Raw genomic sequence first — 27,100 nt, 5'->3', positions numbered from 1 at the left:
CAATGTCCCTGTACAGTTTCCATGCCAGCAACAGCCAGGATCTACTTGTCTTAAAAATGGACAGGAGACAAACTGGAATTATTCTGGATGCTTCATTCATTTGGTGACTCACAGGCTGGATTAAGCCTATGAGATAACTTAATTTGGCCTTCAGCATGCACAAAATCTTCAATCGTTAAAGCAAGGTGGGGAAGACGAGGGCCTGGCAGAAGAAATGCAGGCTGACTGAAGTGTCAGCAATCCAGTCTGTGAGAGACCAGGGAAAACATAAGGGCTTCAAACCCATCCAGCACAGGTATGGTTCTCAGCCAAGCAAAGAGCCTCCATGGGTCAGGCCCTAGAAACAACATCCTTGGGTTTGGAAAGCTGGGCTGGACCACTGGGAAGAAGACAACTACCTGCTAAGAATTAATGCATCTTCACAGCAAATATTTTTCAATACAGGCAGATACTGAAGCTACTGAAAGCATTTCCTTTTGGTTATCATGAACAGTACACCAAAACATGAGAGAAAACTATCCTTTCAGATTAAACTGAAATGTGAATGAGACAGACTCAGCTCTCTCAGTACACAAAGGCTTAGAAATGTTATCTGTATGCAAATAAGCACATGTCCAAACTAGAAGCCTAGAAGCTTCCCTATTATTTTCATACCTATTTCCCAATTAAGAAAACTATGAAAGAAGAGCAGGAAAAAATCCCAATAAATAATACTAAAGAAAGACACATACCATGGATGTATTTCACTACATTGACACTAAGGCCATGACGAGATATGGTCATTAGTACTTCTCCTGCACTCTTCCTCCAAGGCAGGTTATAGGGAGGGCACCATGAGGTTATTGCACTGAATAGAAGCTGGAGATCATCCTTCTGAGCCAGTTCTTCCGCCGGGGACACAAAACTGCACAATTTTACTAGGATCTGAAACAGAAGTCATTAAACAACTAGCATTAATACCTTTATCACTGAAAATTTTGCCTAGACTTAGTAAAAGGCAAAACATTCTTCCACTAAGGAAACACATTAAAAAAGGTAATGTGCCACTTTCCCTTTGTGTCTTTCTATACTTTGAACACAAGACAAGGTTATTTGACACATGGCCATTTCAAACTCCAGTTCAGTTTAAAAAGCTTACCAGAAGACTGGAAGCATATTTGCATGGATACCAGAATATTCCATTCTTGGAGAATCTGCCGGTTGCCTAATTTGCAGGTTTAAATTCTGCACTGGGGGAGAAGCTCTGTGAGGCAAACTGTTGTATTCCTTCCTTATGCAGGAAGAAGGCTATTGATGGGTTGTTGGCAGAGCAGCAACCATAACATCTTGGTCAAATTAAGTTTGTCAGGAAAGGCTACAGCAAAACTGCAGACCTACCTGAATAACAGGCACCTGGTCTGAATTTCCTAATTACCAAAACCAAGACAAAATGCAGCTGTATAAGTGAAGCTACTATGTCATGCTCCCTTTTCTGCATGTTTTGAAATGTTCAATTTTTTGCATCTTATGCAGGAAAAACTCAGGCTCCCTCTCAGAAAACTGGAGAGAGGCTGTCTGCAACTGGATGGGGTGATCTGAAACCTCACTCATTCCAGTCAGTTCATTTGAGAGCACCGCTTTATTATTAATCTATTTCAATCAGTAACAGCCAAAGATAACAAGTACTAGGACCAGTTAGATGAAAACGGAATAGTAGTCCATATGTTACTCCTTTTAGATATCTGTGCAGAAAAGCTGCATGGATTTCTGTGCAGGAGGTATTTGTTAAAGACGAAAACTAGAGGAGGAGTGGGAATTTAACCTCAACTGTGCCTGCAGGAAAATCCACCTTCTCTTAGCTATCAGTTTTTTAAGAATCAAGGAAGAGTAAAACCTGGCTCAAGTGAAAAGTTTCTAGACTTTGCTCACATGGAGTATTTACATTCCTCTCACAAAATTCCTTGACTAATTTACCTTTCTTACCTGTACAAAGACTTTCTGTAGTAGCGCTCGGCGCTCTGCGAGAGGTAGTTCATTCTGCGCTCCTCCAACTACCTCAGGCACGTGTGGAAGGTCAAAAAACAGATACAGACATTTAACAAGTGTGGAAGGCACTGACATTGTAGTCATGCAGTCCACAGTTTTCTGAGGAAGAAGAAAACACAGCAAAAAATACCAGTTCAGCATATTATAGATTCCGAACATCCAGAATAATGCAGTTGTTTGAAATGCTGGTTTTTCTTTCTCACACCTTTGGCAAGGTGTTGACACAGCAGTACAGATTCACCATCTATTCTTGAGTGTCTATCCAAACAGCAATTTTAAAAACAGGATGATTTCTTTACATGACAACAGCACCTCATAGCCACAGTTTAGAGCAGTCAATGCACAGGACAAAAACAAAACCTGTCAGTCTCTGCCAACAGAAGTTAACAATTTAATTACTAGACCTTCAGCCAAGACCTCATCAGCTATCAATCCTTTGTTGTAGGAGAAATGGGAGTGAGAGGAGGACATTTCAATTTATGGTCTCACTTGGAAAAAAGGTGTAAGGAGCTGTAAGAACCAAGGTAGTAGAAAATATGAAAGCATCAGTGGGAAGAAAAGAAAAATTGGTGTGGAGACTGGTGACATACTAAAACAGAGATAAGATGATGTGCTGAATTACAAAGGCAGATTAGAGCAGAAATAACAAACCACACAGCTTCCCAGTATACTGCCAGAGACAGATCTCTGATGGAGTGCAGCACCAGAAGCAGAGGCAGGAATGATTCACTACCACCCCCATTCATCACTGCTGCTGGCCTTGCTTTTTGCAACTGCTGTGGCCCTCCTCCAGTGAGGTGTGCAAAGTCTGAGGTCTGAACTGTTTAGGTGCTCTATGTGCCATGCCTTTCTTGGGGCACTAAGCAGCAGTACGCAAGAGAAGCCTTTGGGCAGCAATAAAAGTTGCATACATTATTCAAAAGAACATTATAAATTAAAGTCCCAAAACTACTCTTTTTTCAGGCAACTGAAAACACAAGGAGCTAAAGCATAACTCCTGTGGCAATACAAGAGAAAGAGGATCTTAAAAGAGAAAAGCAGAATATAGTTACATCTTTTGGTGAGTGTTTATGCAGTTCATTTTATTATTGCTTTTGTCTCTTTCACTCCATAATTTATCTTTGACTTTGCTGTTTCAGACTAACCTGTCCTGATGAAGCTAGTAAATTGATTGTGGTGAGCAGCATCCAACCTCTACTTGCTTCTTCACTTTGATTGACCTCCAGAAACTGGACTATGGCGCGACTTGCAGCCTCTGTAGGGGTAGTAAAAAGAAAAAAAGCAGTAAGAATTCAGTCTGCTAGTCTGCAGAAGGGAACACATCCTCTCAGCAGCCCCAAGCACTGAGCATAAATTCACCTTTACAGCACTACTTAAAAAAAGGACTAGGCTTAGGCCTATGCCTTCCAGACAGACATTCCAGTCCTACAAATACACTTGGCTTTGACACTGGCAAGGCTGCAAAAAGTACATTCATTGGTCATACATCCTTTGACCAGCAGACAGATTTGAGTAACCTGCAGCAACATCTGTTTGAGTAGTTTTGCCTTATCAATATACAATATACTTTTTCTAAAGACATGAAGTCACCATCAATCAGTGGCCTCTGTGGAAATAGCTGAAATTTCTGAAAAAAAGCTGCACTGAAACAACAATATGGAGCATAATGGGGATTTTATGGAAGGAGAAGTGCTGAAAGACAAAAGAAATAAAAAATGGGAAAAAAAAGTAACATTAAGAGTATGATCATCAATTACCACATCCCCATCCTACATTTTTTGAGAATGTAAACAGTAACAGCTTACGGATAATTCTTATGATTGAGAACCACTTCTGGATGCTATTCCATATCAGTCAGAGCCAAAGACAAATACTCAAACTAGTAAACAAGTTATCAGCCTCAATAAATACATAAATCAAGAGAAAATGCAACCCTCTATCACTGCTGCATGAATACACTTATGTAAGAAGTCTAAAATGCCAGTTGTGATGTCTGCCCATTACCTTTAAGAGACATCTAAAAACATTTTTCATTAATAACTGTGTATCAATCATCTCCTGTGCTTTTAGTGTCAACTAGGACAGAAAAGGAAGGTGAATAATATCACATAAAAAAGAAATTACAAAGGAATTACTAATGGAGGAATAAATGTGCAACTGAAGAAAAATCCTATTTTAATATTGGCTTGGTTGCTTCATCTGCTGTTAAGATTCCCAGCACATACCTGGAAAGTTTATTTGAAAGGCAGCACATTTCATATGACCAAGTACTTATCAAACTTGTAGTATCAATTACAGTAAGAAGATCACTCTCTGAAGCATCACACTGTAAGCTGCGCAGATTTGGTTCATTTGTTCAACGGCTCCTCTCTCATCTTTTTGTCTGGCAGACTCTTTTTCCATAACAGACTTTTGTACAAAATGCTGGCTTTTCCAATTCTGGTCCTAAAGCAAGGAGAGGCCCTACCACTTCCCTCCATGAGACTGAGATAAAGTTTGAGATAACAAGGTGAAAAGTAAGGCAATTTATAAAACTCACACAAACAAGGAAAAGTAGGAATTTCCCAGCATGCTGACTTGAAACTATCAGTGCAAAGCACCGGTCAGATGGTTGGGTATATGAACAGGCCAACTTAGAAAGCACAATAGCCATGACACAGCTGCATTCCCTACACTAAAGGCATAGGCAAAATGCCAAAATTCCTGACAAAAGCAGTTTTTCCTCAGTTCTGAGAGCCAAGCATGTCTAAAGCATGCACTGCTGCTACAAGTGCCCCACCAGCACAGTATAAGGAGTGCTTTTGTAGGCCTATTATTTTTCTATCCCACCACAGACAGAGCTGGGCAATCAGTCTCTGCTGGCAAGAGACTGTCTGTACACACCAAACTGGGTGTGCACAGACTCCTTTGGGCACAGTCTCCAAAGCCACCTATGGAATAAGGCTGGTTCAGTTATCTTTGAAAGTGAAACTCAGGGGTTAAGTCCATGCTTCTGAAAAAGTTGTCATGCTGCTGGCATCCTGGCATAGCAGTTGAACACTATAAATAGCAGTTTCAAAACTGTGCTTAATTAAGCACTACCTAAAACACAGACAGCATTTTAAGTGTTGGAACACGTTCTCTTGTCATCTGCTCTGAGCAAATTTGATAGTTCTATCATTTAAGATTAACTTCTATCATCAGCACTAGTCTTAATTTATTCCTTGTATCTTTCCCCTGTTTTTGAAGAGCCCAAGTCACCCTTTAATATAACATCCTCTTATGTGCCCCACTCAGATGTCCTTAGCCCTTCAACTTCTGCTGCAGAAGAAAGCCAACTCAGGAGCGGGATATGCTAACTAGTAAAAACAGCAAAAAGACAAAGAGAAAAACCTATAAAATAATATGTAAATATACCTATTGAGACAATGGTGCAAGCATGTACATGTGAGTATGACCATGACTATGTGGTTACATGGTTAATACACAGGAGTCAGATTTTCCAGCATGGATTCAGTATATATGGGATACAGGCTTGGTAGAATCAAACAACAAATTTTTTTTCACTTGTAAGAAGTACACTGCATCCTGGACTTCAGAAAACCAAAAGGTAGCAAGCAGTGGGATTAGAGTCATTCAGATGGGTAGCAAAAATCTGTCCTGCAAGCACTGCAAGCAATATTGTTGCCTATAGCAATAACACTAAGGGCAAATTTAGTACAAGAAGCTTTTAGTTAGATGATCTAGAACCATAAAGAGCATATAATAGCATAACCAGACTTCTGTAGACCTTATTCTGAAGGGGAATATTAGTGAAAAAAAATCTGTGCATGTGCCAAAGGTGGGAGGGGAGGTGCAGTCAAAGGTATGGATGGGTGTGTCAGGAGGTGGTGAAGGTGAAGCTGAAGTCAGGGATCCCTTCTCTAACAGACCCTTCTAGATATCTCTGCTTCTTCTTTTGGGAAATGCCTGAAGACACAGTCAGATTACAGAATACAAATAATTCCAAATATCCAGATAGGAAGAGAGAAGCATCAACCCAAATAAAAACGTGATGGCACAAAGTCTGCTTTCCATCATCAGGAGCAAAGTTGGGCTGTCATCACACGTGGCAGATATGAAGTGGCTGATGCCTTTGCAGTGTGCAGAAATGGAGGGCTGCTCATGCAAAGATAAAACAACTCAACTGTGCCAGCTTTTAGCCTCACTAACGCAGATGATAAAAGAACACTTTCTAGGATCTCTTGGAAAGGCACTATATTGTACTACACTTGCCTTGCATAAAATGTGGTAGAAAGCACCAAAGGCAAACAGAAAGTTGACCAAAAGTAATAAGATAATGGAGTTGTTGATGAGAACTGGCTTTTAATGAATAGTAGCTGACAGGACACTTCTTTTTCCCTTCCAGAGCAATTTCAATAAACACAAACCAGAATCACCTTGTAAAGCAAAGTCCCTCACTGAACAGGAAAAACATATATATACAATGAAAAAAACCACAAGATGTGCAATCCCAGCATCCCAGTCTCCTCTCAGAAGAAGAAAAGTTAACATACCTAAAAAAGTCTGAAAGCAGTGTCTAAGTGCACTCATTTTATTGACAAAGATCCTCCCTATCAGGAAAACTTCAGACTTCACTAAGGAGCCTGAAAGGCACCTTAGTAGCAGAAGATCCCTTCAATTATCACCTGTAATTCACCCAAATGCAAGATGCACTTAAACAAATAATACTAACTTCTGTGGATTGAGGAGAAACATAAAATAAGCTCTGCTGATGTGACAGAGATTATCTAAAAAAAACAACCAACAACAACAACAACAAAAAAAAAACACCCAAAAAACTCATTAGAGTTTGAAGATTAATGAATCTTTAAGAAGAATAAAGGTAGACATTCTCAGAGGCCAAATACCAGCCACTGATGTGGTTTTCTGCAATGATAATGAATGTTTATCAACTCGATCTCCCAAAATGGTTTCATGATGAGATAATGATAGTCTTTCAGCAGATCTGCTAGAAAAATGCCTGAGGAGGTTAAAAGCATTTTCAGTGGTGAAACAGTTTGAGCAAATCTGTGAAATTAAGAGGAAAAGAAAGAAACTGGGGGTAGAACCCCTCCCCTCACAATAAAAAACCACAAACTAAAAAAACAAACAAACAAACAAAAAAAAAAACCACCAAGAAAAACCAACCCAAAAGGAAACAAACCAAGAAAAAAACTCCCTAAAAACTAAAAAGAAGGGTAGGAAAATAATTCAAACTGAAAACAAACCAACTTGCCCCTCCTTCCCCCCAAAAAATAATCCTTTAAAAAAGACAAAACCACTACAACAGTCAGACAGCATAAACAACAACTGAAAGTGCTGGAGGTAGGAAGGATTAACTGTACTGCCTACAGTAAAATCAATTTAGCATTCAATAGTAAATACTATAACAAGCAAAAAAAAAAAGTTGTAAATATGAAATTAAAAACTGGCTGAAGTTAATAGTGACACACCTTAACTGAACTTAGAAGGTGCAGAAAGCAGTGATGTACAATAGCTATCCAAATAAAATCACCAAAAAACCAAACAAACTTTTGAAACTGTCTTTGAAAGGAGGCTGAAAAGTTCCAGACCTGTGATGTACCACTTTCCTTTCTCATTGTTCAGTTTTCTACCCTTCTTCAGTTTCACCTGTCCTCATAACCACTTATTCATATTCTGTCTACAGCATGGCTTTCCAGGTAGCAAGACTGCCCATCACTTGGGAAATCATTCTGAATCTCCCTGGGATAAATGTTAATGCATTAAATAATGGCCCTGACTGGATGTCATTTGGTGTGCTCGAGATGCAGACAATGGAGAGAACTGAGTTAGAAACCCGTTTTAGTAAAAATGGAATAATCGCTACCACAAATAATAAACCAAAAACCACCAAATCACAGGTTTGCACTCCCTCAACTGACGAAGTATGAGAAGATGTTTAGAATAAAAGAGAGGTGTTGGTTAGAGCCTGGTGCTACTAACACCAGGTTATGGGTACAGGTTGTGGGTACAGTTCACGTAGGGGCCACTGACCTAAGAGTTGGACTCGATGATCTTCGTGGCTCCCTTCCAACTCAGGATATTCTCCAATTCTTTCCCTAGCAACTTTAGTTTAAAGACATGCTGTTGGAATATCTGCAAAATCACAGAACCACCAACTTCACCCAGAGTATGTCTTTAGAAAAACACATTAAATGGAAGTGTGCTTCCTCTCCAGCCAAAGTAGCCATTAGTAGCCACATTGGTTCTACCAAGTTTCAGCTGTGCCCGTCTCTTTTTTCAGAAGTCTTTTTCAGCTCTGAGCCAGATGCATTTGCTCCCAAAAGAAAAGTTCATCTCAGAACTGAGACTATATTAGAAACAGATGTTTGAACATATATTTTACATAGTACTACCACAACTTCTTGATCAATTCAGACATAAAATTGAACTTATTTGTGACAAATGTGGCAGCTAAAAATCTCAAGTGTATAGAGCTATCTCACCCATGACCCCACCATATTCTAAACAGATTAGACAGTCCATGACATCCATTATTCACTAATCCTCATAAACAGTTACTGCTGTCACCAGAAAATCATCCCTGTTGTAAAGCAAAGACTGAAACCTGCAAGATAATTTAACTCGGATGTAACTGCTTAATTTTTCTTACTATCCCTACCAGAGAAATAAAGCAGTTGAAATGTAGCTGAACACAACTACAATGGCAATGTTCAGAGACCACTTAAGACAGGGTGCTGGCACGGTTACTACTGAATCACAAAACACTGTTCTGAGAAAACTACTACAGTCTGCCAAGAATAACTGAGATATGCCTCCATCATGGCAGGCATTACTCACACAGCTATTAGCATAAATATTCAAAGGCCTGATGAAAATAATTGCCCTGTGTTCCATTATCAGATGGAGTAGGGAGAAAAAAATAAGAAAAAGCAAAGGAAAAAACCCAACCAACCAAAAAAAAAAACCAAAAAAAAAACCCCACCCCAAAAAAACCCCCAAAACCCCAAACAACCACAACACACTGACAGGCAAGATTTAACCATACCGCATTCCCCATTGCCAACACATTTATAGAAATCAAGTTCTTGTAAAATTTCTTCCCCATCATTAACTATCAAAAGTTGACTTTTGATTGTGTGGAAAGCTTGTCTCTAACACAGGCTCAGCTATTTTGTTGACTTACATGGAGCACTTTACACCATCAGGAATTTGCACTTGTATATTACCAGAGACATTTCCTGCATGTTGTTGCTACTGAAGTTTTTTACTTTTAAAAACATGTTAGGAGATATAATTACCTGTCAGCAACTATTAAGACATGTTATATTTTTTGCTTGAGATACAAAAAGAATGGAAGTTCTAAAAAAAATTATGCAAGAATCTTCACAATCCACAGACACAGTATGAGGTCTTTAACATAAAACGTATTCTAAAAAGCCAATAATTTCTATTTTTTTTTAAATCAGCATCACAGGAAGTGTGCATCTAGCTCTAATCACTTTAACACAGAAGTCTACAAACTGAGTTTTAACAGCATGTTAATTGGTTATTTCTGAAGAGAAAACTGCAACTCATTGGTCCCACTGAGAGTCACAATCCAACTGCACAACATGGACCAATGAGGCTTTCTTGAGGTCTAAAAAAGGTATACTGACCAGAGTAACAGCAATCCTGATAACAGAGGAAAAATGACTGCTTTCTGTTTTAACAGAAACATTTGTATTCATTACATTCAAGCTTAGAAGAGCACCAAGCTGTCCTTTTAGTCATTGTGGTCAAGTTTCCAAGTGGGGTGGAAAACATGAAAAATACCACAAACCACCACCATCAACAAAAATCTAACTCTGACTTGTGAGGTTTTAAGAACTGGATTATCCCAAAGCAAATAAGCAGAGATATGGCTTGGCTGAAGTTACACACAAAAATGGTTATTCCCCAGAGAATCTAACTGACTAGCAGGCATAACAGATGTTCCCTGGGAAAAAAGGTCAAGTGAACACCTCCATTCTGCCAGCATTGCTGTTGGACACTTATTTCCCCCTAATACTCAAATTTTGCACCTGTTTACCCATAGAGAGCAGGTTTTATCTATGATATCTGTTTAGCCATCTGGAATGCTTCACTGCTTCACTGTTAGTCACCCTACTTAAAATGGAAATGTATTGTAATTGGCACAATTTGTGACTCCTGACTTCCTGCACAATAATTTTCAGAACCTTTTCCAGTCCTCATTTACCACCAAACCCAAACTGAGAACACAGCACAGATCTTAAAATTATGTAATAGGCAAAGACTTGATACTTCTTGGAAGCACTCCTGTTCAGGAAAGGAAGTCTAAGAGAAAACTAATGAAACCGCCTTCTTGGTGCACTGTCCTCAGTTACACAACTGCCAATACAACATCAGATTCTGATACATTCAGGGGTCAACAGAACCAAATCTCACCCTGACATTTAATAATCAGAGAAGAGGAGTCCACTGACATTTTTCTAGGGGTGCCATTGTTGGTCTGAATATAAGACTTGCTGTACTTTCACATCTTATTAGCTTCCTGGCCAGCAGCTAATTTAAGATGCATAGTATTGGAATGTTAACATATCCAAGTGACACAACACACCACCAACAGGCACCTCAGGCAAGATACAGCAGCTCTTCACATGCATGTTCTTGGTCTCCTTCTTCCAGTAGGTCATGCAACTCAGTTCACACCTCTCTCTCTCATCTGTTAAAATTTTGTGGAAATCAGCTTTCTCTGTAACCCAGGGAGGAAACCTCTAACCTCTTCCTCCTCTCTCCCTCAGTAAAAAGGAACAAAAGACTACACATTTTCATTGCTAAAAATTCAGTTTCTGAGCCTGCACATTTGCTGTGAATGGCAGCTCTTAGTATTCTGACTGATCTGAAAATCACGATGCACAGATTTGAAAAAGGCCACCCTTGTGCCCCATGCAATACCTGTGGACTTATTTGATGCTCTCCGTCGAATTTCAGTCACCATCAATCGTGACACTTGAGTAGTAAACTGCAGGAGGTCAGAAAATTTCTCTGTCATTGTACTTGGAGGAGCATTTCCAAACACCTAAACCAAGAGAAAAATGCATTAAAATAATTCTGTTTACAAGGATCACTACCATGCTCCTTTGTGAAGAAGTATTCCTATGGAGATTACAAATTTTTCTTTACATCCTGCAGCATTCATCACTGCACTGGTTTGCACAGTGCATGCTCTAAGATATGTTCAGGGTTGGAATTCAGACCTCATTCAGGGAGGTAAAATCTGATGAATGGAGGGGAAAAGAGAGTTGTAAATTTTCTTGAAAGATGAAAACCCTGCAAAACCCCAAAAGACTGAGATTACACTTAATGGGGTACCAGAACAAATTCTCCAACAAGACTTCTGTTTTTAAGATGAACTCCTTTACTAACTACTACTTCTTTACTATCTACTAAATAGAATGATACGTATAAAGTGTCTTAAAAGGACTAAGAATTAAAACTGCCCTTCCTCAATAAACTGACAGTACCAGTAAGTCTCCCACACTGCTAATATCCCAAGGACTTACTCTCCTCTTTTGAGATCCCCCTGTACACAACAGCAGGCTTTTTTTTTTTTTATTGTCACTTAATTCTAGTAACTTATTCTTCATTATTAAGCATTGATTTTGTTATTAAATAATGTATTAGATCACATATAACAGGGGAAAATGTGTTAACTCTGTGGTATTACACTAAGTTGTGGAACACAATCTCAAAATGGATTAGCTAGTTGCTGCAGTAATTGACTCTTCATTCAAGACTGCACAAAAAACTGAGTCTTTATCCACATTTCCAATGTAAAACTGGCACTGAAATGGTCACAATAAACCCATGATATTCATTATCAAACAAAGCACACGATCCCAGTTATGGTATCATCACTTGTGTTAGTGCTGAAGAAACAGAATAGCCTGCTCAACACCTGAACAGTCTCTGCATGTTTAAATTTTTTTCCCTTATAGATATTTATGTAACCTTCAGTAGTGTCCCTGATGAGCATAAAAGATGACAGTATTTTTCAACCAAAACCTAAGTTTAACACTAGCCTCCCAGAAGGAGGATGTGTTGATTTGGACTCAACAGTTGATTTGGAGTACAGTTGATTTGGACTCAACAGCTGCTTCACCCTTGTCTCCTTTCTCTGGGTGACCCAGCTATTCTATTACAGCTAAACTGCTGACATACTTGGCTGAGGTTATTCTCAAGTCCAGGGACATCTAGTGAAATCCATTATTACAGCCAACAAGGATGCAAGGTAATTGTGGTGCCAGCTAACCTTGGAACCCCTAAGTCACCAAAGAAGACTTAAAACGCAGAAGGAAAGAATAACCTTTGTCAAAGTTTGACTTCTTACCTCCCTTAGTATCAGCTGCTCCGGCACATCACAAAACAGCCAAAAATATTTCTCCTGTCTACTTGTATTGCAAAGTCATGATGAAATGGAGCCAGAAATAAAACACTGAAATGGAACACTCGGTTTCCTCAAAATAAAAGTAATTTTCACCAAAGGCATAAGTATTTCTCATAGTGGAAAGATCAACCACCATTATCATTAAAGCAAGCAAATAGGAGACCAGACATTACAGGCAGACAACTGTTTTCTGCACACCAAGAAAAACACCTCTCATTTGAATTACAGACTACACAACATGCCCAGCCAAGTTTCCCCTAAATATTTCACAAGAAAGACCTCCTTCTGCAGTTGTCTGAATCAGCTCCCAATTCATCCAAGAGCCCCTAACTTCCACAAAGCTGTAAGAAGGGAAGAGGGCCTTGAGGTTTGCATGCTCACATGCCATAAGCAAGATTATCTAGAGCAGAATGGACATTAGCATCTTGTCGTCACTAACTGTTTAAAGCTCCTTCACCCAGACCAAGTGAAGAGGAAAAACAGGCCCTGTTACCTGTCCTGAGCTTGCTCAGATTTGTCAGCAGTTACCAGGAAATGCAGAAATCTCAAAGTTATGGAAAAAGGTTAACTGAGGTCAAGTGGATTTTAATTAGCTGCCCCATAGCCAAGTTTGCACTATGTAGAATAAGCATCTCCACTGGATATTTATATACCCTTAGACTAAAAGTGGTAGTAAAAACCAAGAACAGAGTGTTGCACATTTTAGCAGTAAATCGTCTTTTCAATATGGAAATGCAAGGCTCTTTCAAGGTAATGTAACAATGTACCACTTATTCAAAAGCAGCCTCTTCATCATTCTATCCACTTTTCTCACATACTGCACATGCATTACCACCATGTTCGTAGAGCAGTGCTTCCACAAACTCACTGAACTCTGAAAGGAGCCTTTTGAGTACTCTTCCACGGGGCCAATCTTTTCTTAATTATGCACCAATTTAGCTTTTCATTACTATGTGATTCATCATTTCATAAGCCTCCCTGAACAATGAAGAAAAAGAAGTGGTCTGTAAACCCACTTGTTACCAGAACTAGCAAGATGGTTTTATTCACAGCAGATTTGAGACATGCTCTGTCTATAAACCAAACTTAAGAATGCTTTAGCTCTGCTGAATTCACTGATTAGTAATCCTCAAAATAAAAAAAATAAAAAGGAAATGAAGCTGCATTTCCCACAAAACTTGAGATACCTTTAATGAAAGGAAAAAACTCAAACCCATGGCTAAGCAAGAAAGTCTCTCCCGGGTATTTAACTGGGTGCCAGCTGCTGGCCACTTGGATGCTTCTGGGAAGGAGACTTACCTTCTTCACTCTAGATCTCCGCACTCAACAAAAATAATGCTTCTCCCAGGACTCCTTGCTGCATTTTGTGTGTGCACACACACAGATTGCAGCCAAACACATGCAGCTCCCACTTCCAACAGCTCACCACTCTGGTATAGGAGACATTCTGGACTACACATATAGGCAGGCACAGAAGTTTTGATCTGAGCTTCACAATTTGTTTGAGTTTCTCCTCCTAACAAAAACATCTCAATCTTGTAATAAAAAATGCTTTAATAATACACCATTATAATCTTTGCTTAAGGCAGTAACAGGAAAAGTACTCTATCACACTTCAAAATCTTCGACAGAATAAAGATAACCATGGAAAGTAACTGATGGATGGATTCAGTGTCTGAATTTGAGCAAAGTTACTAACTGATCACTTAAAACTTATGCAGCTAAGGATTAAGTTTGAGAAACAAGAAAAATTTTAGAAAGAATTTCTAATAATGTTTTAGTATTTTCTGACAGCAAAAGTGTCCCTTCTCAGAGAAAAGCTGCGTCAGAATTTTTGAGTGAAGCAAGATTTACCATATCTGCCACTGAAAATCTCTTCCAACACTCTTTAGAAAATGAGATTTTTTTCCTTGTACTATTTTTTATTCCAATCACAGTTTGTCTTGCTGTGACCTGCAGCGTTACTAAGCTAGCAGGATTGTTCCGAAACAACCTGTACCAACAAGAGTTGACACTCCAGAAGACATAAAACTAGATAAGCTGAGGAAGCCCCAGCAGACTCTGTATGTGAACATCAAAAGGAGAAGGTGGCATTAACCAGAAATCTAAAGAGGTAAACTGCAAAAGTAGAAATAGATGGCATCCCAACTGCTCAGCCTCTTGAATACAAGAAAAGAAGAATGCCTATACATGAAATGCAGGGAAAAAAATCCCCCTATAACAGAGACACGTTGAGATCTGACTGATCAGGAAAAATCAGTTTTGTTTGGGTTACATTATCCCAGTTCATCAATGACTGACAATAGTTATCAAGGTCTGCAAGAAAGTGTAAGAGCAGAAACAACACCTGCTTTCCTCAAGCTATGATCCAGATTTTAGAGACTGAAAACTGAAGTGACAACATCTGGCAAAAGCCTGTATTTGTGGCACTAGGACAGCCCCAAGAAGCTCACAAGCTCAAAGTAGGTAGAGCTTGAGGACAGAAATGTTAAAACTAAACAAGGAAACTGAGGGGGAGAAAAATGAGGAAAGAGGAAGAAAACAGCCAGAAGTAGGACTGATAAACAAATGTGTAAGAATGTGCCCTCAGCACCAAGTTCACTTCAGTAAAGAAGGGTACAAAAGAGTCCCTAGGACTCAGAGAAAAGAGCCCATAAACAAAACTATGTAGATTCTGAAAAAGAATAGAGACATGGGGAACCTGGGAAAGGAAAAGCTACTACAAAAAAGGGCAAAACTGAGGAAAAGAGTAGCCAAGACATATTCATACAAATAGAAATCATGGAAACCAACAATGTGCTCAAGAATATAAATGGTACCTGAGATTACTTTGACAAGAGCTGATTTTCATGAAGTAAAAAGAAAACTTGGGGCTACTGATTTGGTTTTCAGAATGCTTCAGCATATGAGCTGAATGAAGGACAGTTAGAACATATGGTGCAAAGACATGAAGTAACTTCAACTGGGTTTCAGTAGAGTGCAGAGGAGGAGTTAAGAGTTAGGACAAAGCCAGCAAGTATTGGAAAGGGAGGGGGGGAATGTGTATTAAGAAAACAAAAAAGAGAAAATGCAGAAACAATGGAGAAATTAAAACTTAGATTTTTGTTTTCACCTCAGAAGTCTAATCGAAGTCTTTCCTTAGACTGCTATACATGCATTGATACACTAGTTTTACTTAAACCCAGTAATACCACCTCTGTAATTTCTATAGATATAATGCTTCTGCCAGTAGTTACCACAAAGGCTAAGAAAAAATTCTTCTCCACCTGCACAGCAGAGTTAAGTACTGAAGAAGCTCAAGCAGGGGCATTCTATTTTCCAGAAGCATCAGCCTCATGCAACCACCAGAGGGAGATTTCTAAGCATACCTGCATCAAAATAACCTCCACGGGCTCAAAGCAAGATTAGGACTCTACTGTGCTAATCTGCAAAAACAAATCAAGAAAGTTCATAACTAAAAGGCATATAATCTAAGAAGATAAATTAAAGAGGAGGCATATGAACTGAGCTTACTTCTCCCAAACTCACACAACAGGCTACCAGTAGAAATATGACCTAGGGCACCAGAATGGCATTCAAGTGATCCATCCACTAAAGCACACTACCTAGTAGACTGAAAATCCTAGTAAAACTATGTCTTGACTAGGATTAATTTTTCTACACAGCACTGTTGTAGTTTAACATCAACAGGCAGCTAAGCATCACACCAGCCCATGGCTCTCAGGTGGAACAGGGCAGAGAAAAAGCGAGGTAAAAGGTAGAAAACTCAGGAGTTGCGATAAAGACAGTTTAATAGGGAAAGAAAAAACCACGCAAGCAAGCAAAGCAAAACAAGGAATTCATTCACTGCTTTTCATGGGCAAGTGTACCCAGCCTTCTCCAGGACAGCAGGGCCCCATCATGGGTAACAGCGACTTGGAAAGACAAATCACTTAAACATCCCCTCCACCTCCCTCTCCTTCTTGCCCCTGTTTTATGCTGAGCCTGACATCATATGCGGGGGATATCCACTGGGTCGGATGGGGTCACTGAGTCACCTCCCAGGTCCATTTGCACTCTCAGCCTCTTCACTGGTGGAGTGGGGTGAGGAGCAGAAAGGCCTTGCCTCTGAGAAAGCACTGCTCAGCAATAACTAAAATATCCCCATATTGTCAGCATTATTTCCAGCACAAATCCAAAACACAGCCCACACTAGCTACTATAAAGTAAATTAACTCTATCCCAGCAAAACCAGCACAAGCATACAAGCAGCTCACTGCTCAACACCTTTATAAGCCATACTTTCAACAAAACATCCTTTTAGTTTTTAGATTATTCCAGTTCTCTGAGCTAGCATATACAAACACAAATGTCTCACCCAAGAAGTAAAGAGTAAGAGCACACAATGGGGAAAAAAACAGAAAGCTAGATGTGTACCTACTGGTCTTTCACGACCCCAAAAACTACCATCAAAATTATTACTCACAATAACCTGGTGGGGTAACTGACTGATACAAGACATCAGGAGGATTTAGTTCCTATTAATTCCAGTGACAGTTGCCAGAGTTCTGCTTCAAAAATCTCAGTGCCTAAGTGAGGGGAGATAGAATGTAAGAAAATAAAGATAAAATAAAGAGAGTGCAGAAGGTAGTCTCACCCCTGAGGAGTTGCAGCTGTACTAATCACCAAAGATTAGGAACAGGCCTGCCCTTAACAGGCCACAGCGGTGTCCAGTGAGGATGAGTGCTGCAAAAGAGTGGGTTAGCTGGTTGAGAAGAGAGTTGGAGTTTGTTTGCCGTGGTGTGAGGAAGAGGGAGTCAGTGCTATGAGGAGCTACCCATGAGAAATCACCGAGAAGGTATAGGAACTTTCCAATAAGATGAGAGCAATTGATGACCCTGATGTGACTCTGACATGGTCCATGGTGATCTAGGTAGAGAACTGTAGAGAGAGCAATAAGGAGATGATCCTGTGGTGTCTTGGGAAAAAGGACTTAAATATTAATCAATGTGATCCCAAGGTAATTCAGGAAGACGACCGCAGACCTAAGAGCAATAAGATGGTGGAGCTTAGGAGCTGAGCAGGCGGACCAAGAGCCTGGGAGCCTAAAAATCCAGATGAGTTATAGCCAGGCAGACCTGAGCCTGAAAGAAATGCAGGCAGACCTCAGAGCCTAGAAGTCTGGACAACGTATGAGACACCACCCCCAAGAAGAAGGGTGCTGGATATGACGAGTAGATGCTACACACTTTACTCATTTAGCATGTTGGAGCCAGCCCTGTGCCAAGGTATGGCTGCAGTCTGGCGGGGACCCAGGACAGTGCCAGGTTCCCCTAGAATGGCAGTGTGTGCAGCAGGACACAAGCTGCGTGATACAAGTGGCAAGTGGCATGGCCACAGCAGCAGCTGGTGCCTCAGCAATAGCATGGCCCCCGAGGAGTATGGGGGGAGGTTTGCTAAGTTGCTGTTACATGAGCACTGGAACAAAAGCAACACGGACCTCTGAGAGGCAGAGACAGAGCTGCACAGACAACATGTAAGAGAAGCCTTCTAAAATTGTGTAGTGGCCATCTCCACAGTAACCTGATGTGATTTGGGATTGGGCTGTAGGGTGAGGTGCAGCTGGAGATGGAGCCCAGCGTAGCACTGAGAGCAGCAGGGTATGCTGGTCCGGACCTGACAGATTTCGACACCTGGAGTACAGGTGAGCCGCTGGGGACACAACGGGAAATAACACATCAAATGGAGAACAGTTTGTTTCATCTACATGGAAAACAGAGCAGGGCAAGAGAGGCTTGCAGTGGCCAACTAACACAACAAAAAACGGTAAAAGGAAGAAGAGGCTTATTAAAGCAGCAGCGGGAGCTGAAGACAGAGTAGCTCTATCACTCATTATGGTGTATTTGTTTACTGATGAAACGTGCATTTTGTTTGTGAATTGCAACTAATAATCTTTGATTAGGTGTAAGTGTAAAAGTTTATATTCCATAAGCATAAGCACACTCGACAGATACTAGATCAATGTTGTTCAAGTCATATAGCTATTGATAAAATAGTGTAACTGTTGATTTGCTACAATCCTAATATATAGCCTTTACCTTGTTCTTGTGAGTTGCCTTATAAAGTTGTACAGCTATTGATATTGTCAATATTCTAGAAGTGTAAGTATAAGAGTTTCTGATAATATGTAATGTAAGTTTGAGTAATGAATCAAGGTCAGGGCACAGACACATTCCAAAGTTAAACAGAAATTACACAAAAAGTGTTTGTACTGGGTTTACTATCTTTTGCAAAGGGCCCTGCAAAAAATAGTAAACAGAACATTAGTTTATGAAAAGCCTTAGGATGATGTTCTAGACTGTGAAAAGCAAAACTAAATCAGAACTTAGAAATGTATGTTCTTACTGTGACGTGTTGCCTGAACATTTGTATACTGTTAGTCCTAAGTGAGATGTGTGAATATGTTATAATATCAATTTACTTAAACATATCTTTCCAGAGATGCTGCAACTTTGCAATTAAAGGAAAAAGGGGGATTATGGGGGGATAGAATGTAAGAAAATAGTGCAGAAGGCAATCTCGCCCCTGAGGAGTTGCAGCTGTACTAATCACCAAAGATTAGGAACAGGCCACAGCTATGTCCAATGAAGATGAGTGCTATAAAAGAGTGGGTTAGCTAATTGAGAAGAGAGTTGGAGTTTGGCAGTGCTGTGAGGAAGAAGGTGGCAGTGCTGCAAGGAGCTGCCCATGAGAAATCACTGAGGAGGTATGGGAGCTTTGCAATAAGATGACAGCACCTAAGTACAAGGGAGTAGCAAAATACGAATGCCACAGTAAAAGTGGCTATTATACATTCCCTACAGATTGCTTGGTCAAAATCTTCCTTGTCCATGAAGGGAGATTCAGACTCAATACATAGAAAATGGCCTATAAGGGTGATAAGAACACATGAGAAATAAAAATTGTTCAGCTCATGTAGCCTAGAAAAAACAAGTTGACAAGACGTATTATGATTGCTACCTCTAAATATGCATCAGTACAATAAATGCAAAAAAGGGAGAAGAGCTATTTAGACTCAAGGACGGTACTGTCACACAAAAAAAGTGGGTATAAACTTGCTTGCGAAGTTTAGGTTGGAAATCAGATGACTATAATAGCAGTGAGCACTGCAGAAAAGCTGTCAGTCTACATGCATCTGTGGATTGCACTCAAGGAAAAAGTGATAAGAAAAGGAAATCTCCAAAGGTAAGTTCATCCCCTAACACAAAACTGCGTTGAGGATAAGGGGAAAATTGAAAGTATGCCAATAGGAGAAAGCCTGTTGTGCTAGAACCAAAAGGTCTTGGGAATACAAAATAAAAGCAAACAATTCAAATAAAGAAAACACTTCTTGCAAATTGCCTGGCTTACCCTGTTGAACACAGGTAACATCATGTAAAGTTTTTCTTCCTGCTCTTTCTGGGTCATGTGCCGTGGAGGATGACAGAGCTCCGTGAAGAGGCGCCGCAGATGCATCAGGCCCAGCGCGTTGTCCTGGGGGCTGCACTCTTCCTGCCGGGGCCGGCCCATGATCCTCTTCACCATATTCATCTTGGCTGACTTCTGGAAGCTCCCTTGTATCCTGTTCAGAAAGGAAAAGGAACTTGCTGAGTACAGGAGACTGAGGCATTATTCCACCAAAGCCTTCAAATACGTAGCACCCTCCCTCACAGGAAGTACCACACTGGAGTTAAGAGCATTAGCTAATTTTCCATGCTAGGCATTGATTAGGAGAATGTAAAGCCAACAACTTGCAAGTGCAAAACATCTGATATTCTCCAGCAGAAAGCATGGCTGGCCAGGCTTTGAACACTGCAAAATGCTTTGGTACTTTTTATTGGATGAGTTTTATGATCCTTCGGTGCACATCCCACAGCATTTACAACAGTGTTATCTACACAATGCAAATATTCTCAAATTAATTCTAGAATAAAACCAGTACTTTAAAATCTAATCACACGAGACCTTCCAACTCCCTGACATTCGCTTTATCACACAGAGACAAGCATAGATTTCTTTTTTCCTGACTTTACTGTGACAGAGAGACAAAACTATCCAGTGGAGTTATTGCTCATCTTACCCCTCAGCTACTGGCTCTGAAGAATAACACCTCAGTCTTCAAAACAACATGGACCAAGTCTTCCAGCTGTGCAACTGAAATCTATCAGGCAGGGCTTTGTACGAGGGGTGTGAGAGCCAGAACAGATAAATCCCTAAACAGATGTAACCAATTGGACACTGCAGCAAAAGGGACTAATCTCACAACCATGGTCATGTTAGGGAAGGATTAAGAGGAACACATGGAAAACAGTTTCTGCTCCATATATAAAGACCACCAACAATGAAATACTCCACAGAATTGCAATGCCTACATCTCACTGCTTAAATGTAGCTGAAAAACCAAAGGTCAGTAGCAGCTGTAAAAATTATTCAAGAGTAGAAAATGCCAGCAAGAAACTTAAAGAAATTAATTATTTAAATTGTCAGAAAGAGAGGTTACCATGAAGGGTCAATAAATAAAAGGAGAAGTGGTGCTTCCAAAGGTGCTGTAATTAGAGTAACAAAGGGAAGGTAGACATTATTGAAGAACTCCAACCCAAAGATTAAGTTGTGATGAAAGACTGTAGCTGGATGCTAAAGCCAGGAAAATAACATCAATAACAAACTGGAACTATGTTTGTAAAAGTGAAGGCAATTAACTACCATTAAGAAACATTATTAAAAGAAAAATCTTTTCTCTCTAACCCTATCTCTTTGTCTAAGAAAGAGATACCTTTTTGGACCATGTTCATGAAATGTATTCATAAAGTCTTTTACTAAAACATAGTAAAACATTAGGAACTAAAGCTAATGAACATTTTAGTACCATTATTTTTATAAACCACAAAATGAGAAGTCATCAAGAAAGATAAGTTACAAGCCAGCAACTCTAAGTCCATACCGGAAATGTGCACTGGCTTTTCACAACTGGGGAAAAATTAGATAGAATTGAATGTTGCCTTTTAGTATATAATCCCTAAGAAATAACACAGGCAAGACTTCAAATCAGTATTAATCACACAGCTAAAAATAAAACACGGTTTCCTTCAGAAACCCAAACCAAACTCCTCAGTTTGAGGATGCTTCTCTTGCTGTAACAGGTAGAATAACAGAATTGTAGAATAACTACATCTGAGCTCAAAGACCCAAACCTTCACTGCCTAAGCAGCAGGAAAAAGTCTGCATCTTCTTTTTAATAAAATCTTTAAAAGACAATGTTTTAAATTTCTTTTTATGATTCACAAAATGCTGAGAACTTATATACCCAGCCATAATTCATACTGTCATCAAGTCCATGATTGCTGTGGATTTTTGCTCATGTGGCAAATTTTTCTTTTAAATTCTATTGCTTTATTCAGCCTAACCACTCGCCTAAAACAGAAATTTACACTGGTTCAGCCACACTTGTAATTATAGATCTGATAAGTTTTGGATAGTCAGAGAAGTCCAAAGAAATGTTACACACTATTTTCCCAGTGTAAAGGAGCCTACTGCAATGGCATTTTGCAGCTTTGGTCTATTTAACTCCACCGTGGCAGTTAACTCCAAGGGATGACAAATGCAGAGAACAATTACAATAGTCCTCACTTCCTCAACTCAGACATGGTCCCCCCTGTCTATTCCCCACTACAGAGGGGAGGAGAGGATGTAATTCCAATTAATTACCTCTTTTTTTTTTTTTTTTTTTTTTTTTTTTCCAGAAGTAACCCTACTACTTCTGGAATTATTCCAGAGTTGTCTTCTACTGTGTTTCTCTCTTATTAGAAAAAATGCTAGTGTGGACTCCAGGCAATCTGAACTATATTGTACATAAAAGCTGAAAGAATTTCTGTGATTTATTTCTGCCTGTCCAAATCCATTGATACTTTCTCTGATTATCACAGCACAGATGATCTATGGGAAGAGAGCTGTTGGCAATGGGAACTCCAGCATTAGGCCCAAATCTTAGATGTGTGAAAGTGAACAGAGACAGAGCAGTATTGTATTGCTATTTTGTCCTCTACAAATATTTTGAATGATCTTTTCTTTGTTTAGAATTAGGCCTGCAGAAGAGAAAGCAGTATACCTAAACCTTTTACTATAAACAAAAAGTATCTAGAAAAAAGGATGTTCCTATTCTAAGTGAAAGTATCTGCACAATCCTCAGTCAGTTGCAACCATTACATGTGACTGGAATTCAGCACTAAGACCTGGCAGACCCCTTAATGTCAAAAATGAAAAGATTCCAGTATTTTCAGTAACAGCCACTTCACCTGCTCACAACTGCTTGTTTACAGCACGTGACAATCAAGCACCCTGTGCAGTAATTAAGACAAGCAAACTCAAAGGTTAGGGAACACCAGTCTTGTAGATGATTGTAGAGCTTGAATTTGGCCTGGCTCTGCACATGCATTGCAGTAGAGTCTTAAATTGCTCACTCACTTCCTACAGTCCCCAGAGAGCCTCCTGCCTCTCTCAGCAGATGCTTCATGAGCAGCTGGTTGGCATTTTGTTACTTCATCCCTCTGAGCATGATGCTACACCTTGGTTCCTACAACCTGGACTGAAAGGCCGCGCTGCACACATAACAGTGCATTTCCTCAGGGATCAGAATGCATCACAACTAATAAACCAACTTCTTTTCACAGATATGCCCCACAGCACAGGCACTGCAACAGCCTCAACAGCCACACAATGAACACACACCCTCCCTTATGCTAAAACTGATGATGTCTAATAATATGGTATCTATTTGAAGATGCTTTGGAGAGCAGCTGATCTTTCAATCTTGCAATACTTGAATCTTTCTGCTTGCTTGTGTTGTGTCCCTTAGAGACCAGCTGATGTCCTTCTCCTCTCAGCTTGTGATCTCAGAACTAAACACCCAGTACACCCAGATGCAGTAAGAGGGCAGCTCCAAAAACCTCAAGAGGAGTTTTGTGGAAGTGGCAAGGACAGAAACCTGTTCTCAGCACAGGAGCCTCTTCCCTGCCTCACATTCCCTCTTCTGGCACGTACATCCCACTGCTGCCCCATATTCTTTACTACACAGCCCTGATGAGTTTCTTCCCTCAGCAGGTCCAAGCAGGCACACTCTTCATAGGGAACCTGTGAGCTGGACATTCCAGTTGTTGGGTTTGGCTTTTTTAAACCGAGGAAGAAGTTATCCTGAAAAAGCAAACTAAGCAAGTGGAAGTTCTATGATGCAGCCCCACTGCGGCAGGCACGTAGTTTAGGAGAGTTGAAGTATTTCAGCCTATTGTACCCATCTTCTGCTACTAGAGCTGAAAACATGGATTACTGGCAGTTGCAGAGCATCATGTTCTGAATGGTCCAAGACTAAAATAAGACACTTGATGAGTTAATTACAAACATGCACAATAAAACCACTGCTCTTGTAATAAACATTACAGTTTTCTCTTAGTGGTAGAAACAGAAGAATCTCCATGTGAGGAGAAATGAAGCAAGCAGTGAAAGCATAGCATAAGCATCCTCACTTTAAAAACTGCCCTTTGTTTTTTTCCACAGGCTGTCAGATGGCTGCACATTTCCCCATGAGCATAAGCGAGGCTGACCCATTTGAGTAGCTCTGATATAAAGCCATTCACCAAGGTTCTTGACTATTCTGTTAAGTTTATATGGGAATCTCACAAGATAAACCCATGAGATTCTCCAGAAGTTTCACAGGACCTAATTTCTACCCTTCAAAATATTTTAAAGTGTTTTCTACTGTTAGTGGAAGCTGTTTAAAAAATGATCATAAATTACGTTACAGAAAACACCAACAACTTAATAGACACTACAAGAAAAACACAACACACACACATAATCATTGAGTTAGGGTATGATAATGTATGGGTAATACTACTACAGCTATCAAAACATTTGTGAAGGAAAAAAAAGTAGAAAGAAGCTGCATGAGACACACTCATTTTCACAACAGCTATTATAAATCTGAGCTCTGCATCTAGCTCCAAAAGGATGTTATTTAAATAGGCAGCTAGGTAATTAACTGCTTAGTAATTACAGTCACAAGTGCCTGTTTCTCCAGGCACTATATTCTTATTACATCAGCAGCTTAGCAGTGAAACAGGAATCAACTTCTCCCTTTGCAGATTATAATGGGACACCAGTACACACCTCCACCCCAACTATCTCAGCAAAATGAAATTTAAGTCTTCTTGCTATAATCGATCTCAGAAGTCCACTAGGATCAGTAAATTCCACACCTGCTAGCTCCCTCCCCACTAGGTCTGTTACTTCTTTCCTGAATTTCAGGTTCCCTACCCATGCAGCGAGTACTAACATTCTGAAGATGATCATCAATATGCACTATTCAAAAGGACATTGTCTGGCCTTCAAAGGAAACAATAAAGAGCTGTAACAGGCTAGATACACATCCATTTTTGCTTAGAACTGAGCAGGAATAAAAAATTCTCTTTGTAGACAAAAACATCAGTAGGAGGGGAAGTGAGGAACACAACTACTTCCTCCCATTCCCTTCCCCCCCACCAGTCCTGCCACCAAACACAAAACAACTACTCACACACAAAGAAAATCATGCATAAGCAAACTGCGGTGCTGAAAAGGATGCCATGAGCTCTCCCCGACAGACTGAACTGGCACACATGCCTTTGGGGAATGTTGCCTGGTAAGAGAGAGCCTGAAGCAAACCACATATTCTGCCCCAGTTATAAGGGTGCTTATTCCCATACTATGATTTCCTCTTGTTAAATATCCAGTCATCTTGCTGAAACAGGAACTATTTCATTAAGAAACCTCCCCAACATGAAAACACCACTAACTCCCACTCTACCTTTTAAGTATTGCTAAGTACCATGAAGGAAGTTAAGGAAGGTGTGCAGGCAAGGATTTGCAAGGTCACACTATTATTTCAAAGTCATGACTTTTGTGTGTATGGTTTGGCTTTTTTCCTCCTTTGCACTGAAAAAAATCAAAATTTCTTGAGGAACCTTATGATACCACCTAAAAACAATCTTGACTTTTTTAGATGAATGAAAGAGCTAATGCTGGTCTGTTCATATAGGTTGAAGAGCTGCTTACAGAGGTGTCTCAGTTCAAAGGGTAGTATCCAAACCTGAGAATTAAATGCAGCTATTTTTTGCTTTAATACCTCTAAGAAACAAACAAACAAAAAAGCCTTGCTATCCTTATTCAGGACATGTTTTTCCTGTTCTCTGAACTCCCGTCAGATGACAGCTAAAGATAAAATTTCTCTGTTATCTGCAATATTAGAAAGGCTATTCTTATACTCAATCTGACCTTAATGCCTTGAAATCTCTGCAAAAACAAAAATTCCTAATGCTTTAACAAATATGAAGAACTTTAGTAACTGTTTATTGAGAAAGATAAAGCTATAAATCATGGACTATCAGTCTTCTTCTTCTTCGATTTCCCACAAATTATTCATGATAATGACACATAATAGCAAGTGCTGATAGAGTAGATTTCCTGTGGTTTGTACTCTCCTGAAGGTTAATGTTTTATATTCAGTGTAAAAGGACAACAATTAAATAAAAGTGATACTTTTGACCTATGCTGCGGGGATGGAGGAGAGCTGTCTTGCTAAAGATTAGTAATGCACATATTCTTACTTAGTAATAACTTAAATGACAATGACCTTTAGTTATATCAACTTTTTGCACTTCATTTTGTTAAAATAAGAAAATAGAGTACTGCTTTTGACTTCTGCAAATAAACTATTTTTTCCTGACTCACCATGTAAAGCTTGTATCTAGAAGATTACTGTCACTGTGTTTTCTAGTGCTTTGATAACCACATTTGCCAAAATTACTTGCACTACTATAACAAAATATTTCCAGGCTACAAACATTTCTTCTGCCATCTCCAAAAAATAAGCCTACCCCAGCTGAAACTAGTGTGTAGTACTTCTCCAAACCACAGCTGAAGTTGCATCACTTTTCTTCGTTGCTATCTCTGTCAAGAAAAGCACAGACAACTTCAATACCTTGAGTGCAGTTCCACAATTCAGAATGCCCTTGGAACTGAAGAGCCTGCTTCAACATCATTGTTCAGAGCAGTAGCAATGAACAAAGGTTACCTGGCATGAAGGACTACCCATTCACATGTGGAGGCAAAGCATGTGACTGCAATCATTGCCCACAGACATCTGGGGATGATGTACAAAACTCAAACCCTGATGAAACAGAACTGCAAGTTACTTTTACAGAGAGTAAAGACGAGACAGTGCTCAAGGAAGCAAATGTGTGCCGCCTTTTCCTAAGGGGAACAAATCTGTCCACACTGCATCTAGAATGTGATTTTTGGCTGGATGATGATAATTCCACTTCCTACATCTTTATTTAGCACTCATTATGATCTGTCATCACCATGAACCCAATTCTCAGTACTGCTTTTCTTTAAGAAAGCCTTTAACAAGACTTAAGGACTTCCATTTTCTCAGCTCAGTAATAAACTCATAACCAAGCTAAAGAATTGAAAATGATGAAAAAGCAAACTGCCAGAAAACTCAAATACAGGCTATTTAAACTGGAGACATGTTGATTTAAGGTGTCTGCCTTTCTACACTTTACATCTTTTTCA

General features: G+C 39.7%; 1 protein-coding gene across 6 annotated transcripts in view; it reads right to left on the bottom strand.

The window, feature by feature from the left end:
* The window catches only part of WDFY3 (WD repeat and FYVE domain containing 3), a 155,452-nt gene that overhangs the window by 84,817 nt on the left and 43,535 nt on the right, over nucleotides 1-27,100 (bottom strand). For all 6 annotated transcript variants that reach the window (XM_050973456.1, XM_050973452.1, XM_050973457.1 and 3 more), the window contains 5 exons: nucleotides 19,868-20,078; nucleotides 10,987-11,110; nucleotides 3,171-3,280; nucleotides 1,963-2,124; nucleotides 732-924 (listed from right to left, as the gene is read on the bottom strand). In XM_050973456.1, coding sequence (XP_050829413.1) covers nucleotides 732-924; nucleotides 1,963-2,124; nucleotides 3,171-3,280; nucleotides 10,987-11,110; nucleotides 19,868-20,047 — 769 coding nt within the window. In that variant the 5' untranslated portion in view covers nucleotides 20,048-20,078. The remainder of the gene's footprint in view (nucleotides 1-731; nucleotides 925-1,962; nucleotides 2,125-3,170; nucleotides 3,281-10,986; nucleotides 11,111-19,867; nucleotides 20,079-27,100) is intronic.

This window comes from Serinus canaria, chromosome 4, assembly GCF_022539315.1.
Source record: "Serinus canaria isolate serCan28SL12 chromosome 4, serCan2020, whole genome shotgun sequence".
In the NCBI taxonomy this organism is placed as follows: domain Eukaryota; kingdom Metazoa; phylum Chordata; class Aves; order Passeriformes; family Fringillidae; genus Serinus; species Serinus canaria.
This window is presented reverse-complemented; position numbering and strand designations above follow the sequence as displayed.